Source organism: Cygnus atratus, chromosome 8, assembly GCF_013377495.2.
Source record: "Cygnus atratus isolate AKBS03 ecotype Queensland, Australia chromosome 8, CAtr_DNAZoo_HiC_assembly, whole genome shotgun sequence".
Lineage (NCBI taxonomy): Eukaryota > Metazoa > Chordata > Aves > Anseriformes > Anatidae > Cygnus > Cygnus atratus.
Window position 1 is genome coordinate 835,426 of NC_066369.1, and position 20,702 is coordinate 856,127.

A 20,702-nucleotide genomic window follows, 5' to 3' on the forward strand; every position below is an offset into this window, starting at 1 on the left:
GGCGTGCCCCGGGCGGGCACCTCAGAGGGGCCAGGCCCCACTTGGGCTGCCTCAGGCGTGTCCCCACTGCCCTGAGCACTCCTCACCCAGGTAGAAAATGGACGCCAAGCTGGGACTCGGGGAGTGCTTTCAGAAGAGTGAAACGCAGCCGTCCACGGAAAGAGCTGCTGATCCGGGCTGGGCGGGTGGCCTGGGGAAGACTGCCTAAAAATACTTTCCTGTAAAAGGAGCAGAGTAACAACTGTGCCCTTTGAAAACAGAGCAAAAGTTCCTTAGACATCAAAGAAATTCTAGAAATTTCTAGCAATGTGTTCTTGAAGTCATTTAGGGTGCTTGCTCCCTGTTAACACCTCTAGATGCAAATTCCGTGAAAAGCCATTTAGATATGTAACTGCCATTCTATATAGATCAGTTCAGTGGTGGTAAGTACCTGTAAACATCTTGGAGAACTGGGTAGTGCCCTGCTTTTTAATCATACCTTCAATGGATCCCTGTGCCTTAAATATTGTATCTTTTTAATTAAGATATTTGTTATCTCTATTTTCTTGTTTTGTTTTGTTTTGTTTTGTTTTTTCAGAGAGGCAGCTGAGATTTCATTGCAAAGCCATTAAAACCACAAAAAAATGACAGAGAGTGGTGGGCAGGAACAGTCAAGATGGATTACAACGGTTATTATGAGTATGGGTCTGCAGGTATAAGACTATTTGTCAAGAGCAGCATGTGACTCGCTAAGAAGCAGTGAAAGAAGTATTTTTTACATTATATACATGGAAAATTTTTTTTCAATATCAATTAATATACCTTTTAGATGATTAAGCAGCAACGTTATTTGAAGTTACTTTTACCTTAGCACTGGTTGTTGTCTTTTTTATTTTTATTTTTATTTTTCCCTACCTACTTCTGTACGTATTTAGTATTCTAGCCACCTCCTATTCTGAGTTGTACTGCTTTAGGCCTGTTCTCCTGACTCATCACTTCTGCACTGTGCTGATGCTGCTTTCAATTAGTAGTATAAATAATTATTTCAGGAATGTTTTTAATTGTCTGAATTTCTCCCTAAACGCTTTATTTTCTACCCTACAGTATCAACAATGATACTGATTATTACTCAGTAAGTGTGCAATTCAGTTTAAAATAGTCTTACAGATAGTGATGTATATTTATAACTGTTAATATCAATTCCCCAGTATAATGAAAGGGGCTGTCAAGGAGCTGATAATTAGTTCCTGCAGCTGAGGCCAATTTCATGCTAGCTTGAGAGAATTTAGAGGCTGAGGGCTTTGACTTACAATCAAGGATAGCTTATGTTAGTTTGGCTAACAAGGTTATTGCTCTATCTTTGCTGTGCAAATAGGTGAATGGTTTTGAATTAATTCCTGAGTTGTTTCACTTTAAAGCCTATTCTTATTTGTCTGCTTGTGTTGGGAAGATAGCTGGTAAACTGTTCCAGTTTGGTAAAAGTTTCAGGAACAACTTAATCTGTAATATGGTGAGAAGTATCAGTGTGATGATTGCATCAGCTATACTGGTTTAACTTGTTCCTTATTCATGAGTCCTATTCAAGGACTCCCAGTGAGCAAAGATATGTAAATAGCTGAAGTACAATTCTAAGATGGCTTTTCTTTTACAGAGGTATTGCTTTGTATCAGTTTTGGTTACTTCTGCATTATGAGATTCCTCCTACCTGTGCAGCTATCGTTTTCTTAAAGCTGTTGCTTATATTTGTACATTAAATATTTGACTTTCAACAGTGACTTAAAGTACAGAGTTTTTCCTCTGTACTCATAAGTAACTGTCTCTGAGCGTTCCCATTCCATACCAATTCAAAGCATGAAATTTCTGGTTGCTGTCTCCTTCAGGATACGCTTGCCATCCTGACTGTATTTTGTACTCTTTTATTAGGTCATGACACCTCCCTACATGGCAGGTTGGCTACATTTTAAAAGGGTAACCTAAAAAACATGTTAGTTAAAAAGGATTCAGTGGTCTAGGCTTGAGCAGCTTTTATATACTGCAGAAATGTTTTTTGTAGGCTGAAAACTATATCCAAACCCACTCCATTCTGCAGATGATTATGTTGGATACAGTGTTTTAGTTTGCCTGATTGGATTGCATACTGTCAAAAAGCTTTAATGAAAATCATCTCCCATACAGATTTTCTGAATTATCTTCCAAATGAAATACTGATATCCATGAAAATAATGCAGTCTAATTAACTGGAGTCTTAGAAACACACGACTGTATGTTCCTCACTTCTGCAAATCTTCCTTTAGCATATCTTACAAAAATAGGCTGTAAAATGTTTGAGCTTCTTTATGTTTTATGCAACAGTTTCCTGTGGCAAACTGAATGTATGCATACAAAATTGCCGTTCAATGATTTCATATCTTTCAATACAAATTTTTCAAAATTTAATTAACTGAAAAAGTTTAATGCTTTACTACTTTTATTGCAAGTAGAATAAAATATTTTTAAAGCAACGATGCTAAAGTTCCATCTAAAACCTTCAGTGTTTTAAAAATCTTTGTATTTAATTTGTTGGCTGAAAACATAAAAATAACATTACAATTTATTTAGAATCATGAAATCTCTACAGTTCTACAGAGGCAACAACACAGAGTTCGATATTCAGAATCAGTGGAAATTGGATCTGTGATTTTTTCTCTTTCTGGTACGGTACTTTGAAGTTTGTTTTTAAACTCCTAATCTCTAATGATGCACAGAGTCAGGCTCTGTTGTAGGCTGCAGTGAACTGAATAAAAGCTTCTGTGTTGGGGTGTCATGCAGTCATGGAAGGAGCTGTGATATGGTAGCACTTTAAGTCAGAGGATGGAATGTTTCCATTGATCTCTACATTGGATTTGGTGATCATCAGCTGGACTGTTTAGTATATTTTTGTTAAAACTGAGTAAACTTGTTGAGTGCCATTTAAACCTAAGATAGCCATCGAGATTTTTTAGTATACATGGCTGTAAATGTAAGACTGAACTGAGATCTTTGGCTTTAATTATTTCAGTTGAGTTTGCAGTCCTGGTGGTAACAAGGGAGTTAACGAGAGTATTTGTTGATTGAACAGGTTTGATTAGGAAATCACTGAAACTGCAAACATGAAACACCTATCCATCCTTTTTAGAACAGTGGATGCTTTAGACAGGTAGACAAGACCTTTAGTCTAAAGCTTCCCTGAACTATAAGTGTTAAATGCATAGACTGGTCCAGTCTTTTGTATTTTCTTGTTAAACCTCCTAAATTTACAACATAACTTTCCCTTTCAGAATAACTTAGTTGATGGGGTTATAATTTCATTTTTCATGGTAGACATTTTAGCTTAATCTTAAGATAAAGTGTATTTGAAATTATTAGAGATAAGAATTGCTAAGCTCTTCAATCTGTCTTTGCATTTGTCCTAAATACATTCCATATTAGCAATTTTTTGTTCCTGAAGCATTTGCATGCAAAGGCATTCAGATGTCTATACTTTTGAGTGGACTGAATGCTTTTTTGATGTTATGGTAGAAAATAACCTCTGAGTTTTTTGTAGTTTTATCTTTAAATTACTAGCCAAATCTCATGATTGCATTTCACCATCAAGATGTGTGAATTCATTCACACATTTTGTTCTATTGACTTTTAAACTAATACTTGATTAACAATTCTGCTTCCTGATCAGGGTATGTGTAGTGAGAAGGCTTAATCACATTATTTCCATGACATATATTTATATTAATTTCTTCAATAGGTGTTGCATTTATACTGGCAGACACTCAAGACTTGGTTATGAGAGGGGAAGAACAGTTTTTAGAAAGAATTCAGAAGTTCATAAACATACATCGGAATAGTTTTTTGGTTTTGTCAGCTGCTCTTCATGGACCACAGGAATGGAATATAATGTTTAGGATTCAGAGAAGGTATGATTTCAACATCAAACCAAGCTTTTTATTGCTAGGAAGAAATAAAATAACTGTTTACTCAGCAGTCCTAAATTCAGATGAATTTTATTTTCCCCAGGCAAGTAAAAAAAGTTTATTAGTGGAAAATGAAAAAAATGCTGAGTGAATCAATTTGACATGTCGTAGTTAACAAAAAGGGATTTTCCTCAAAACAGCAAGTAACCTTCCTTTCAATCACTTTATGGCTATGTAATCCTTTTTCAAGTTTTTCTCTCGCACTGGAAAATTAGGCAATTTTCGTAAACTTTTTTTTTTAGTTTTGTCAGCATCTTTTCATGGTCATTTTCAAAACAGAACAGGTAAGTTTTCTTCATGTGAAAAGGCTTTATTGTAAAGTACAGATTCCTTACCAGGTTTTAAAATCTGTTCACTTTGAACAGTGTCTATTATGCACAGCTAAACAATGGAAATAATGTTATTCTACGCTAGGAGTATAAAACTGGACATCAAAACTGGTGTATTTAAAATATTATCTGTGATTTCTAATGAAGCTTGAAAACTTAGATGTTTCAGTATGCACCTGCTGAGAACAGTTATCAGATTCTGTTCCATACGTTTAATCAAAACTATTTTCAGGTAGGTACAGTAGTCTTAACTGCAGTTGATTTTCGCTCTTGACATCAAAGAAGTGACTATTCTAATGGAGTCTTTGATTTTTACCTCCTTGAAACTAGTACCACGTTCATTAAATCCAGGGCACATTGCCAAAATGCTGATGAGTAGCAGAGCGTATGGGATGAAATGTAGGAAATCCATTATCCTTATATGAAAATTCCATAAATTTTCATGAGAGCTCTTAAAAGCTCTGCCACCATTCAGCAAGAACGTATTATTCAGCTGATGGCAATGCTAATTCTTAATCTACTTTTGTGCCTATATTCAGCTGATTTGGAAGTGTGTTGATCACTAACAAACGTGACATTTTGAAAATACATTCCCTTTGGCAAGTCAGTAATTTTATTAAAATAAAAAAATAGTTTTCTCATTTCAGGCCACGCCAAATTGATAGTGACAAGGCAATTATATTTTAGATATTTATATTTTTAGATTAAATTATATTTTCTACAACAGAAAATGACAGCAATGCTAACTTTAGTGTCACTGTTACAACATACTTAGGCTAAAAGTCTAAAGAGAGCAGTTCTGTGCTTGCTTAAGCTTTGATACCTCTCTTCCATGACTGCCTTGAATGACAACTGGTGCTAGTTATTTTAATCTTCAGATTCCATTCTCAAGCATGTATGCATATGAGTAACTTTATAGAGAGAGAATGAATTTCAGGTTAAATTATTGGAATAAGGTTAAATTATTGGCCCAAGTCTTTGTGAGATAATTCTAAGAATTTCACGTAATCTTAATCACATCTAATTCATGTACGGATTGCTATATTTAGATAGCATACTACAAAGATATAGTTCAAGCAGCTGAACAAATGGTATAGAAATGGGACAGATAGGTATACAAACAGCATGAATTCTCCTGTTGCCGTTAAAGATAAAAGCAATCTTCTTCATCTAAAAAATAAAAGCAATTTGTGGTGCAGACATAGAAGTTGTTTAGATTGTGTGGGAGTGATTTCTGAGTTCTATGGCATAACAATTCAAGTGCATTCAGAAAGTAACCTAAATTTATTTTGATGTGCAGATTCCTGGGCAGCAATTTACATGTAATACCAGTTCATAATACTGCTGAAACGGTTAAGTTAATGCTAACTATAGCTAAGGTAAGTCTAGTTACATATACTTAAAAGTATTAGCTCCTCAGAACTTCAAGTACTTCAGAAGTATATTAACCAGGAAAAGTAAAATAAATAAATAAACAAATTAGAAAATACTTAATTTTCCTTACTGGAACCTTGTGTCATATTGACCACAATCCATGTATAACCTTGAGGTAAAATTGTTGCTCAGTTCTTTAACCAAAGGTTTAAACTATTGTTAAAGGTAACTTTAAAAGCTTCTAATAGCATGTATGAAAACAAATGAGATACTTAAGAGCTAATTCAGCTCTTACCACAGTTACTTTAGGGTGTCTTGATTTCATCAATGAGATCTAAGTATGTAATGGCTTCTTAAAGTAAAATAGCTATCTGAAAACTCTGGTTACCTGTAGATTTTTAAATGATGCACATAATAATGTTATTCCTATAGCTTAACAAGTGTAATTTATCTGTAACAGCAACATATCCTGTACACATACACATTATTAAAGTATGTTCACTAATCTGCTTTTAAGAACATTTTTTTTCCACAAGAATTTTAACTTGCACACTAACTATAACAATACTAGCAGCCTCTCATGTACCAAAAATTAAAAAAGTAGGTTAGATAGCATGTTAGAAATCAAATAGGAATTTTTGTCCTTTCCTGAAGTTATCTAAAAATAGTAAGTATTACCCTGTTTAGAGTATTCATCATTTTAAATGTGTAACCTACATCTCATTTATTGCATGTGAAGAGTTGTTAAACACTTATTACAAGGTTGAACATTGTACTTTTCTAACTTTTTATGGACTCTATTGTGGTCTCATCTCTTAATGAAGCATTAACTTAAAAGCTTTTAAGGTTACTGTTGATTCTATAAACTTGAATGTGCTTTTCTGCTTGTTCAGAATGAATACTCCAGATTTCAACAGGACAGCCCTGTAAGAAGTGACATAGTACATACTACAAGTTGCCATTACATTATTTCTTGCTAATGCAGTACAGAGCCAATTTAATGACCTCTTGCATGAGGGTCCCTAATTGTCATAGGGCCTAAAAAATATTTTTTTGTTGTTCTAGCATAGGCCAAGGGAACAATACCATCCAACTAGTCCTGAGCTATCACACCAACTCCTCTTGAAATACTATCCAGATAATCAGAAGCAATGCTGATGGAACCAGTTACTTTAGGACTGGTCTTGCAGCTAAAGGAATACATCCAGTCACCTCTGTGTACATTATTTCTAAATATTTACTTCAGAAAACGTGATTAAAATTTCATTATGATAAATACATTTGCACTATTTGAAAAATAAGATATTGAACATTTGTTTATCTAAAAAGAATTGTTACCTACTTCTAATATTTTTCTTTCCTCTAAGATGACTTCCAAGCTGTGTGCAGATGATATTCGTTACAAAATGGCAATGACAAAAGCCCACATAATGGAAAACAGTCCAGTTTGGAAGACGCTTCAGGAATACCAGTTGCATTGTAATTAATTCACTGGTGTTTTTATTCATAAATATAGCAGCTACATTTTGAACAAAATATAGAATGTTCTTAAAATATACCATTGCATTTAAAAGACTGTATGTACAACTTATGCATTTGGAACAAAAAATTGTATTAAAACTGTATACAGTGAAAAATAACAGACATTATACCCAATGTATGTTCTAACAAAAAATTAAAAATGTGGTTTAACTGCACTAATAGAAAAACCATCCTGATATTTGATTAAGTTCTGAACTTATACATTCATCTTTTTATAACTTCCCAAAATATGTAATGTATCTTAAGGAAAACTTTCATTAGAAACAACAATGATCAAAACAATTCAAAACATTTTCCTGTGCATAAATAGTTGTGTATGAAGCCTTACAGAGTACATTTTTAAACACAAGTTATCTGTTCTGTTACTAAGTTTTAACATCTTATTTGGCTCAAGGTTGACATGTTTTTCTTTAAACCTTGTTTAGTTTGCCATAGTCTATTATCTATAGCTTCCAGTTCAGTTTGTAAATATAGAAGCTTGTTTGTCAAAAAGTGCTAATAAAAATAGCAACTGCTTAAACAGTGCTTTTTAATTCACGTCTCTCCAAGTTAATTTATAAAAATCTTCATAATTCAGAACACCAGTCAGTAACTATTACCTAAAGTATTTTGAAAATGAACAGAACAAGAAATGCACAATCATACCTCCCTTTACACAGCATAACAACAACAAAAAAAACCCTTGTAGACGTACTTTCTAAACTTTGGAAAAAGCACCAAATTCTGAAGAGGAGTACTTTAACAAATAGGCCATCTATGTGAATCACAGATAAAAATAGCTGAAGACTTTTAATAAAAAAAAAAAAGACAAAAAGCAGGATTTACAATTTTTCTAGAGGCTACTCTACACTACTCTTCTTTAAAGGTTAGTAGTCTCCTTTTCAACTAAAGTCTAATAGTCAAAATTATCTTGCAAGAAGGATGCTAATTCAAGTATTTCAGTAGACCTAAATGTTTTCATCCATTGCAGCTTTTACTTTCACTTCAATGAGTTCTTCTACTCGAGCTAGAACACTTTCTATTAAATCAAATGTGAAGAGAGCTGAGTGCAAAACCTGAAATGACAGAAGAGATTTGTTATTTTTATCAGAACAATGATTTTCTTATCTACTGTACATGTCCATTTGTCTCTAGATTGAAAACTATTCAATACTTCTGAACAGCTTGGTAAGAACTGCCAACTCACCTGAAGCTGCATTTCAGTAGTCATGGCAGGCATCTTTTCCTCACTGACAGTTAAAGAACAAACTGTGTTAGAATTATTTGCCTCTGTAGAAGAAAAGTACCAGAGATCAAGCTGCTGTTCCACATAACTTTTAGAATATTTAAAAAAACATTTAATATATTAGTATTTTTAGGCAGCAGTTGTTAAAAGCAGAAACCTAAAGACTGACAAAACACTGAGGAGAGAAGGTACTGAACTTTAAGAGGACAGGTTGAGCTGGATGCTCTCTTTGCACTTACTATATGATGTATGACTACATTACTAAACAGGTAATATCTGTAACGTGAAACAATTTTATATAGCTAAAATTCTCCTTAAAAGGAAAATATATATATATATATATGTATATATATATATATAAAGAATCTGGTCACTTTTTGGATACATTTTTAATACTTTCACATCCAGAGATAGCAGGAGATCCTTGAGCTTCAAGCAACAAACCCAGACATGAAATATTTATTTAATTAAGAAAAGGCTTCAGGTGTCTGTTTCTGACAGACTACTTACCACTGATAAAGCTACATGGATAGTTTGAAAACTAAGAGGAAAATTCTAACGTTCAAACCATGTACTTGAAATTTAATGTAATGCTTACAAAGATTATACACTGGGGAGAAAGACTAAACAATTTATTTTTTTATGAGTTAGATGTTCTCTTCTGAACTCAGATCTCTTTGCTTTGTCAAAGGCTAGAGAAATGTAAGAGACAAAAATGAATTAGGAAGCTTTTTCTTTAAAAGAAAGGTTCCCTTTAGAAAGATATCCACAGGTTACCTTCAGAAAAAAGTCCCCTCACTCTGCCTTGTACTTATATAGTTTATAACAACACGAGAGGATAAGACTAGGGGCAAAAGACTGTACTGACATTTCTGGCAGCAGAAGCAATTTCCTTGGGCTCTCTTAATTATACTGGAGACCACAAAGGAACAGAGGATGTGACATACACAGAGATGGCCTAAAGCAGCTATAGCTCTCATTCCCTGCGGGATGTATCTGCTTAACCCTGAGCAGAATCTGATTCTGTGTGTCAGATTTAAAAAAAAAAAAAAATCAGTGTAACCCTTCAGGCTTTAAGAGAGTACCTATTTGCTATGTGAATTATTTCTTCTCGTTAGCCTCCCCACATCTAGTATGAAACCTAAGGGCTATATATTCACAGAGAGACTTAGATGCTCCTGTCTAACCTTAAAATCAAAAGTATAAATGCAGAACAAGGTTTGAATGTCTTCATATGACGTTTCTGTCACGATTCCATAAGGTTTACAAATGTGATGAGAGAGAAACAAGTTCAGATTTTTCTGACTAATCATGAAAAGTATTAATATCACATATAGCAACTCCTGAATTATTATTTGAAACCTGGAATAGCATGAACAGTTAAATAAAAATGTAATCTATACATCATTCACCAATTCTTTGTTTCCAAAGGTTCTGAATGTAAACAAAGCTAAGAAGAAAACAACTAACCTCTTCTGTTTTCTCTCTTATTCTTTATTTCTGCTTCATAGTGTGCTTTTGACATATTGAGTCCTACATGCAGTGGTTTTAAAAAATTTTTCTCAATCTTAGCAAGTGTGGTCCATACACCAGTCTATTCAAAAAGAAAAGAACAGAGAAGATTGGAAATTATTTTTAATGAAGCATCACAATGCTAAGTTTTCAAGCAGAAGTTTTGACTAGTCTTTATAACATACACTGCTGTGCTGGAAAGAAAGAAAAAAAAGAACTTAAACTTAACCACTTATTCTTAAGGAAGAATAGCATGGTGACAGATATTTAAGCTCCTTTCTTTCTACTCTCCTGCATTTTCAAAGTTATTTTTTGAAAATTAGAGGATGAAGAAGTCAAGAAAAAGGGCAAATGTGGTATGTACAAGAATAACTACAGCAATGGAAATGCACATTTTCAACTCATTCTCGTAAATAAAGCTGAAAGGAGCTTGGTATGTTGGTACAGTGGCAAAATAGCACAAGTATTTGAATTAACATTTCTAAATCACCATTGTATTGAGATGACAAATGAAAGCTGTGGTAAATGTCATGCTCCTCACATAATAAGGTTCTTGTCTATATCGCAATTAGTTTAAGAAGCAATGGAGGAGTGTTACTGGATATGCTGCTAATTCAGCCTTTGTATTCTGAACTGTCATGGTAAATTACACTCTGCCAGTATGTAGGAATTATATGTACTTACTTTTAAGGTCTTTTTATCTATTGTTTTTAGAACATGTACCAAATATGCACCATGTTCCAATCTACCTTAAAATATATACAAAAAAAATTAGATATTTGCTTACTGCAGAATCAAATTTTGCTTTAAGCTGTACCAGTGTTGCTACTATACACATACAACCACACTAGTAAGAGTTCAGACTTGTTACTGATTCTGATGTGCTGATAACTCCGAATTTGCTGGCAAGTAACGCCAGCCCCCCAGGCTTTACAATCTAGTTACATAGTTTTTCCTTGTTAACTTCACTATATGCGTGTATATATATATATATATATATATATATATAAATTTTTATATGAAGTGTGTATATATATAAAACCACAAAAAGCATTCAGCGTTCTACCACTGTTAAGATTTTAATGAAATCCCTAGTGAATCACACAAAAAATAAATATTATATCGTTATGCTCTGTATTTATTTATGCCCTTAGGCACAGTAGCCGAAGTGACACACAAACCTCCTCCCCAGTTTGGGATGGGTGAAAGGAGTATATAAATGGTATTCATGAAGCAAGTGATATGACAAAAAGATGCTCAAAACCAAGGCTGTTCAAAGTTATATGCCATGAGAGGAAAACTACACTGCTTTGGCACCTTCTAAACTTGTAGTTACAAAACTTCTGTAGAAAAAAACATATAAAGCAGTCTTTGTGTCTTTAGATACAGGAGCTATTTATATGACTCCTTTCCTCAGGCAGTATCATCAAAGGGCAGGGTAAAGATGAAAAAAAATAAGAATTCTTGATGTTAAATGGCATTGTTGATTACAGGGGATAATTCACCAAATTTGAATGCTAAGTGACACAAAGGTAAGTGATCAAATAAGACCAGTAATAACTTCCACATGAATGGTGCTGAAATGAAAAAATAACAATTCAGAAAAATCTCATTTTTATACTTGATTAGTGAAAGTGCTTGTTACGCAGCAATCAAAACATCCAAACTGACATGAAAGGAAGCATTTTCTTTGCATCCCACTTGTGCTGTATGAAGGGAGACGGGGGGAAGTCAAGAAGAAGTGGCAGCACTTAGATTTATTTTAGGGAAAACTTCAGAAGCGGTGATGTTATTTTCTCCTCAAACTGTAAGGACATTCTTTATGGCAGACACTAGACATGAATGTTACAGCAATTGCGTGCTACTACATATAAATTTTTAATAATAATAAAAGGGGAACTTTTTTTTCTTACAAAGCTATGCATTTACATGAAATACAGTAGGCTATAATGAGTACTTAAATTGAAATTACACCATAAATCTGAGAAAGAGTCTATCAATGCTAACTAATTAAATAATAAATTAGAAATGCACCAATTGAAAGCTATTTTTACTATTCATTTTCATAACTGTTTTAGTAATCACTACCAATCATGATATTATTATTCTATTTAAATAACATCATTAGGCACTTAAGAAGCTGGTATTCATAGAACCCACAAGTGCTCTAAAAGTAGATCAGAATTTTTTCTGTATTTTAAAAGCAGAAAAAGAGGTGCCAAAGTCAATTACTCCAAACCATAAAGAAAGTAGAGGAACTGGGTGATAAACAACAAAATATCTTAGTATACTTATCTGCTGGTTGGAATGTTTGTCTGGCTATGATACTGCTTATTGAAGGCAGGAAAGGCTTTACTGTACTTTAAAACTGAAAAGTAATTTATCTTTACACTATCACTAATTTTAAGAAGTATTTTAACGCAAAATCAAAACGTTTAGTACTAATGAGATAGGTGATACACTGCAAGATATAGCAGATAAAAAGCTACTGAATTGCATAAGTTAGAGGAACGTTGGAACATAATGATTTGAAAGGAGTCAAGAGAAGTTGAAATTATTATTAGAATAAATAGTCATTTGGTAACAGAATGTAATCAGAAAACTAAACCACACATAATTCCACTGGCTCTTCTAAGCTGTAGTAACACAATGAAAGTCAGAGCACCTATAAATCATCCGCAGGAATATGAAGTCTGAATATCAACCCAGCTGTGAAAATTAAAACAAAATTTCTGACTACCCAGAAACACACGTCCCTCATCTGCAGATGAACAGGAGTGACTACACACACGAAAAAGACCCAGATCCATCATAATATACTACCTTGAAAAGCCACACAGCACTTGAATAACAAAGAGTTAGCACTGATTTACCACTAACAGGTATCGCTGACTGCTTCAGACAGAAAAGAGCTAAACAAAACAGAGAAGAAAGACGTAGGTATTACAAAGTAATAAAATCCCAGTAAAAAGTGAGGCAGCGTAACATTATATGGATAAAACACATAAGGGCAGTTTCATTTAAAATATACTGCGAAGTATATACAGAGTATTCCTGAAATATCTACATTCAAACATCCACACACAGGAGAAATGAAGGTAAAAAGATATAGGTATAATAAATACATAGGTAAACTGCACCGGTGGGCAGTTTAGCCTGGCAAGTTGCCTTTCTGCATAAAACAGGCTATATCTGATAAAGCAATGGAACAGAAACCTGGACAGGCCTATCAATTCCTTTCATTACTTCAGAAGATGGATCTCACAGACAAAACCTTTTTCTATGTTAATACCCAGAGAAGCTGTTAATATGTACCTATCATGCGTAAATAAAGAATACGTCTTTGCACAGTTAAAAACTATTTAAATATGATTATTAAATATTTTCTGAGAAATCTTGATGCTAATGACTTTAAGCATGTTGCACAAAAAATATTTTACCTAAAGATGAATAAATGGGATCTTCTGAATTGCAAAGGCTTGTAAAGAAATCCATTATTAAGATATTCACTTGGGGGCTTATCAGTGAATAAATAATCAAGACTAATGATTTTTTTTTCTTATGGGAATACTTGATAGGGATGTTATTTGATGGTGACATACTCTAAAATTATGGACAGTGACCAGAACTCATTAGGCAGAGTAAAAGGATTAGCTTGTTTATGGTAACAGTTAAATATGAATGCAACCAAATTTCATCAGGATAAAGTAACACATCATGCATCTCTAAATACAGCCAAGTAAAATATCACTTCTGGATTGCTGTCCATTTTGGAGAAAAATGCAAAAAACATGTTTTTGACTTGAGGAAACTCTCAGTCCTCTGCTAATCAGAAATCAATCAGTTTCAAATCAGTTACTACTTACTTGATTGTCACTTTCACAATCCTTAATGACTAAGTATCTCAGCAGATTTAGTGATGCCATAATCCTGTGAATGAGAAACACTACTGATCATTTAAAGTGCAGATATTTATTACAGGGGTGATAACTTAAATTGCCCATTACCTAGGCATCCTAAAAATATCCCTTTGTATAAAATGAAATTACTTCTCTGTTGAGTAATATAGCTTAATTGAGAGCACCAGTGTGCAGTGACTCCCCTGTTACAACAGAAGCTGACACTTCACAAGTAAGATTAAAACCAGCAGCAGATTAGACAAGGTCAGTGATTGCGAGGAAAAGAGTTTTCTGAAGAGAAAGAACTATATTACAGAATTTCTAATATATATCACCGGTGAGATCCACAGTTGATTTGAAACTAGTCTAGCAGTTTTCTTTTTTACTGTATTGATTTTTTTTACTTTTGTATGCTTTTTAAATGTGTATTTTGCTTTTGTTTTACTCTACTTTTTTTTTTTTAAGCAAAAAAATATTTATTGCTTTTTCCAGATAAACAGTAGCACTGTCTCCAAGTACGGATTTTACATCTGGGTTTTTAAGCAGTTATGTGTCCATCTGGACACCATCATCCTGTGGATTTACAAGCTCAATTTTTATTCATCACATATGAAGAGACTTGTCCTGTACAGGAGATTTCCAGAGACATTTCCAATTATTTTTATATTATTTAATGCAAGTATTGTTGAGATACCTCTGTATCAGAGCAGAAACTCATGACATACAGGGCTACCAGCAGCAATCTGTGCAAGAGCCTTGACAAGGCTGTGTGCTGTAAGTTACATCAGATCATTGTTATACCCCTGTATCATGTAAGGCAACACACCACATTTCTTCTGTTCTGCCAATTGCTGCAGTTATTCTTCTGTTTCTGCAGAAAAATGATAAACCATGCATTTCTGAAGGAATAATGCTTTACCAATTAGCTCCGTAGTCTGACATAAGGCCTTATATTCTTGAGGAATGCAGGAAGAATACATTTCTTATTGTTAACACCAATATAATAGCACTGTAACATTCTTCTATGCACAGTTAGTTGAAATGATGTTTTAAATAAATGATCATTTGCAGCTCTATTTCAAAACGAATCTAAAATACATTGATGTTGTCACTTCATTAATAATGTAGTAAGGTAGTCTGACTTTTGTTAAAGCAATTAAAAAAAAATAAAAGTGAGAAAAGCCTCTAATTGTAACTACAACTCACCTATCCGAGTTTTGGAGAAGATCTGTCTCAGCGCCTTCAGGAAGGAAAAGCACTAAATCTAGAAGGGAGATCAGGTGATGTCCTGTAAACCAGACGTTGTCATGTGCCTTCTGAAAAATGATACAGAAAGTTTATCTGAGTACAAAATTTAAATCTTAAATAAAGATAAATAAATCTTAAGTAATTTAACATAAATAATATAATGGCAGAGGGTCTAAAAGGGAAGACATATGAGGAGCAGCTGAGGTCACTCTGTTTCTTCAGCCCAGAGCAGAGGAGGCTGAGGGGAAGTCTCATGGCGGCCTGCAGCTTCTTCACAAGGGGAGAAGAGAGGCAGGCGCTGAGCTCTGCTCTCTGGGGACAGCGACAGGACCCGAGGGAATGGCATGGAGCTGGGACAGGGGAGGGTCAGGCTGGGTATTAGGGAAAGGTTCTTCACTGAGAGGGTGGTCAGACACTGCAACAGGCTCCCCAGGGAAGCACCAAGCCTGGTGGAGTTCAAGAAGTATTTGGACTTTGCCCTCAGAAATATGTTTTTTGGGTGGTCCTGTGTGGAGCCAGGAGCTGGACTCAATGATCCTTGTGGGTCCCTTCCAACTCAGGATATTCTATGATTAACAAGAATAATTTGGGGAAAACAGAAAGCTAATAAATACACAAATCAAATGCTGGAGGAAATATTTTCTAATTACTACATGTGATCAAAGTATATAAATTAGTCTCTTCATAATCCTCTCTATCTGTATACTGATATTAGATGAGACAAGAAGGGTACCTGTCAGTGTTAAGTTAGATCAGATGAGAAACCTAAAAAAAGACTACCTGGGCAGTAAAAATGTTATCCACATTGAAAAAATGTAAAAATGACATCGACATATCATGATGTCTATACCAGGATTCTTTGCAACAAACACAGAATATTCAAATTCATATGATAAAATTTTAAAATTATTAGACTTTTAGACAGCTTGCTCTACATAGAAGTTCTGTATTGACAGAATTCTGAAGCTGCATAGTCAACAAATTCAGTAGTAAAGAATTTTCAGAATGTATTTTAGCTATTCAATTTTAGTGCAAGCTTCTTTTGGGAGAATTTTCATAGTATTAATTTCTTCACCCCCTGCTGATTCCATATACAGGACAGACTATGATCTAATACATAGTAATTCACAGTTCTCTAACACAGTCGTGCCCTTGGTACTATATTATAATTGTTACACTTCATAAACGCTAGCATGAAATATGTGCAAGTTTAATATGTTGTCCTGTTTGACAAAATGAAGACCTTGGAGATGAAATCTGCTTTGAAAAAGGCCTTAAGTAAACAGGGGAGGAGACAGGAAAAGAAAAAAAAAAGAAAAGAAAAAGAGATAATCATTTATTTATTAAGTTTTCCAATTTCCTGGTATAAATTATTATAAAATATGAGATTTAAATGGCTTTGATCTGGCTCAACCCTTTCTGACGAATATAACATTTGTGAAGCACTCATAATATAATGCTGACTGTCATAATAAAACCCAAGAGAAAAATCAATAGTCTAGACTGTAGTATTTGAATTATATTCAGGAAATGCAAGAATTAAAAAAAAAAAAACAAGCAGTTCCCCCTTAAGGACTATGTTTTTCAAGCACAGAGAAGGTAGTAATAACCTGTAAAATACTGTAAAATCGTGTAATTAAAACTGCACATATGTAAAATTATAACGTAAAAATACATACACAGAAAAAAGCCAAATAAGTATTTTTAATTATTTCTCAATCTTATGTTTCTTTTCAATGTATAGTTGTTGGGGTTTTTTTTGTTTTTTGTTTTAAATGCATCACTCAAATGTTAAGTTATATGTACTTGCTCAACATTTGAGATGACAAATTTTTTTTTTTTTAAAGGCAATAGGCTTACCGTTAATGATAAGTGAATCTGATCTTTTATTTTTTGAATAATGTATCCCTCTACACCAGCATGGTTGCTTGTCTTTAGTAAACACCTTCAAACAAAAATAAAGATATTATCATTTAAAAGCTGCCTATACAGTTAGCTCAAGACTTGGATGATATTATGGCCTTATTCACTAAGTGGGACTTCCACCTCAGAAAAAGAAAATATCCAACTTTTAAACACTGGGTTACATAAGACAGATGATTTTATGAAAGGCAACTGAAATTCATTATTTATCCACAATTTAACATAGTGAAACTATTGTGGCTTACCAGATAGATAAAAATGATTTCTGACTGAGTTTCTAAGCAATTAAGTTGCAACAAGGCTTATATTACACAATCTACACTCATTTGAATGCATACCTGAATAACGTGTACTTTCCTTCTGCATCAAATTTGTCTATGAACAACTGCAACATATTTAAACTCTTCTTTCTCTAAAAATAATAATAAAAAGTTATCTGATAGTTTTCTAATTAAAAAAAAAAATCACATAATTCATTCTGTGTGTTTTATTACATACCAGGTGCTCTATGGGACAAAGGGTCATAACTTTCACCAAATCCTGCAGTTAGACAAAAAAAAAATATAAATCGTAATTACATGCAGATTATTATTATTATTTTAATTACATGAAGATTATTATTACTACCTCACACTGAATAAAATCTATTCAAGGTATTAACAAACAAACCAAACAAACGACCACAAACAACCAAAAAAAACCTCAACCCACTAACAACTGTGTCCAAATAAGAATGCGATCAAGCAACACACTTCCAAGGAAGAAGCAAAAATTAGCAAGTGCTCTCTTTCAGCTAAAATCAGTGCCCAGCTGCCTCGGTGGCCTGTACATACACTTAGTGTATTTTAGTTGTCACAGTAACTTCATGCTGCTGCACATAGAAGACAAACAATTCTGTATAGCATGACACTACAGGTTTCAATTTGACAACACAATTGTATACAGGTTCAGTAGTATATTCCCTCTCAAACACGTAGAAAACTGGTAGGTATTATTTATAATCAACTACAGAGACTTCTGTACATTGCTTCTTATTACCTGAGGCACGTTAATAAAATCTCTGAATTCTAAATACTGATGGAGAAGGCTATTATCTTCCATCCTCAATAAACAGCTCTCAAACAGATCCTGTGGGTGAGAAAAAAAAAGAGGCAAACAAATAAACAAAAAACAACTACCAACACCTTGTACATATACAAGACATTAATTTACATGTTTCACATTTCATGGCTACAACTGCCTTTACCATAAATGCTCTTTTGCATATCCAAAGCTCCTAGGAGCTACAAATTTAAGTGGTAACGGTAATTTAAAGGTATATGCATGTGTGTAATGTTCAATAAATTTAAACGTTTGTAAGACTTAAGAAAATATTATCTGAACTATTATTTGTACACCTTTCTAAGAAAGGGAAACTTAAGTTTTACTGTTTCTCAAATCAGAAAGAGTAAGCATTCTAATAATGAAAATTTGATTAAACGAAAAATAAACTTACAAGTCCTTTAGATAACATAGATTCTTCTGTTCTAGAAAGAAAAAGACATTAAAATTGTTGTAAATTAAAGAGATGCTTTCAGATGAAATTGTAGAACAGATGTCAAAAAGAAACTTGGCCCTCAACAATTTTCATTCTGCTTTCCAAATATGATACCTTCATAACGTCTCTCAAAGATTTTCAGAATATATTGACTGATAAAAAATTGCAAACTGGACTCTTCTCTTTAGGGTCAACTTCTTCCCCCTCTCAATATCTGTAAATGCTCAAAGGCAGTAGTTCATATCCCACAGGTATTAATCAACAAATAAAATGAAGCTTCACAGATGATTTCACATGCATAATTCTGCAAGCCAAAGAAAAACATGACAAATCCTAAGATTTGTTTTGGCCTTGGAAGAGGCCAAGAAATTTTGTTTAAATTTTACCACAAAATGATAAGCAGTGATAATGCTTCCCTTCTACAGCAATGCTAGAAATTGTTTGGTCAACGCTGCTTCTTATGGAAGACAAAATAAACACAATATGCAGAAAGTCTGGTTTCCTCTAGAAAGCACAACTTCTAATTAGATTGCGTATCATACCAGAATACATTCAAATAAGTACTATCATTATAGTTTCTGTTAGAATGTGTATTTATTTGTAACTCTGTAACAGTTTACTACTAAATATTCTTCATGGGTATAAATGGCCTTAATGTTGCATTTTCAGAATAAAGTTTCTAAAAACAATAAATGAATGTTTTAGGCAACTTTTTATGACTCTTAGAAAAAGAGAACGCTATCTTATCATGGAGCTTGCCATTTTAACCTTGAGCTTTAAAAACCTCCTCTGAATTTATTTGATTTTCATTTATATGAATTACTATAAAAGATCAGGAATAAACCATAGGACAAACACCTGACACACATTATCTAGAAATCCAAATATCACATAACCTACCTTTTCAGCAGCACTTCAATATGTGTCATATTGCACTGCAGAAGGTATGATGGACTAGAAGAGAAAGTTAGGTTTATATTAAACTGCATAAAGACACACATCGTTACAGTTAATATATTTGACTGGTTTAGTCTATTGAAAAATCTACAAAATCACTTTTACAAAATTTATAATTTTGAAATAGACACAGCAATAAGTCAAATTTCTGTTCATAATTTGCAGTTGACATCTGCCTATAAATTTATAATTGAAATTTTCATATATGTTCATTTTCAGAATGAGACAAATCCTATCAGTTTCTTTAAAAGGTCAGCTCATCTACAATTAAGCAGTAATAAAGTAATCTAAAAGACTGAAGTATGTTCTTAAGCTACATAAATGATAAATGTTAGCAAAAAAATAAATACTAGGGAAATCCACAGCTTTCATTAAAGCTATTCCAAATAAAACGTTTTGTTCTGCTCAGAAACAAACTTCAAAATACAAGCTTACAGTAGGTCCTCACTAAGAATAGCTCTTACCTAAATACCATTGGAAAGCAATTGATACCAAAATGCTGAACAAACATCAGATATGACAGACATGCCAAAGAACCTGCAGAATTCTTTCGCTCTATGTCCTCAAACTCCTGATTCTCCCAGTATGATCTTCTGCCTTTATGATGTAAAAATACTAGTGGCATCAATTCTCTTATATCCTGCAAAATGTCCTAAAAAGGAAAGTTGGATTTCATTCAGTTGCCTTTAGAAAACCGCATACCCAATACTTTTAAAAGCTTAAGCTGTATTTACAGTAAAATCTCTTATGTAGCATATGTATAAGTTACTAGAAATATTTTGTGAATATTTATGATACATACATAAAAAAGCCTTCCAGGAAAAATAACCACTGTCAGAAGAATGTTACCAAGATAGCAAAGTCAAGCACTCAAAAGTTAGCAAAAGACAAAATTAAAGTCACCCTGCAAAACCCAATTTGGCTCCCTTATCCACAAAAGCTATGAATGATAGCTTCATGATCACATTATGCCACAGGACCCGTGTGTTTTTCACTGAACACTCACTTAGTATTTTGCTTTTTGATCACTGGTCATATGCAATGTAATGTTTATCTACTAAAGGCAAGCCCTGTTTTAAAGTTAGAATCGTTTTGTACGGCCTTTCTTTCCAGCAATTCACAACACAATGACACCTGAGTACTTCACAAATATTAAGTACTTTTTTCCACACATTTTTGTAATTCTTATTG

At 33.5% G+C, this 20,702-nt stretch overlaps 2 protein-coding genes across 8 annotated transcripts in view; one reads left to right on the forward strand and one right to left on the reverse strand.

Moving 5' to 3' along the window:
* C8H1orf146 (chromosome 8 C1orf146 homolog) lies at positions 1-7,155 on the forward strand. Its single transcript, XM_035537696.1, has 6 exons — positions 1-90; positions 578-692; positions 2,578-2,671; positions 3,740-3,908; positions 5,595-5,673; positions 7,036-7,155. Exons 2-6 carry the CDS (start codon positions 624-626, stop codon positions 7,153-7,155), a joined length of 531 nt encoding a protein of 176 aa, XP_035393589.1. The 5' UTR covers positions 1-90; positions 578-623.
* GLMN (glomulin, FKBP associated protein) overlaps positions 7,153-20,702 on the reverse strand; it is a 21,444-nt gene continuing 7,894 nt past the window's right edge. For 5 of the 7 annotated variants that reach the window (XM_035537693.2, XM_035537692.2, XM_050712259.1 and 2 more), the window contains 12 exons: positions 19,976-20,163; positions 19,455-19,508; positions 18,513-18,543; positions 18,056-18,145; positions 17,516-17,557; positions 17,356-17,429; positions 16,955-17,039; positions 15,053-15,162; positions 13,814-13,877; positions 9,906-10,029; positions 8,397-8,479; positions 7,153-8,265 (listed from right to left, as the gene is read on the reverse strand). In XM_035537693.2, coding sequence (XP_035393586.1) covers positions 8,158-8,265; positions 8,397-8,479; positions 9,906-10,029; positions 13,814-13,877; positions 15,053-15,162; positions 16,955-17,039; positions 17,356-17,429; positions 17,516-17,557; positions 18,056-18,145; positions 18,513-18,543; positions 19,455-19,508; positions 19,976-20,163 — 1,053 coding nt within the window. In that variant the 3' untranslated portion in view covers positions 7,153-8,157. The remainder of the gene's footprint in view (positions 8,266-8,396; positions 8,480-9,905; positions 10,030-13,813; positions 13,878-15,052; positions 15,163-16,954; positions 17,040-17,355; positions 17,430-17,515; positions 17,558-18,055; positions 18,146-18,512; positions 18,544-19,454; positions 19,509-19,975; positions 20,164-20,702) is intronic. The other 2 variants (XM_035537694.2, XR_004777288.2) reach the window with 2 other exon arrangements.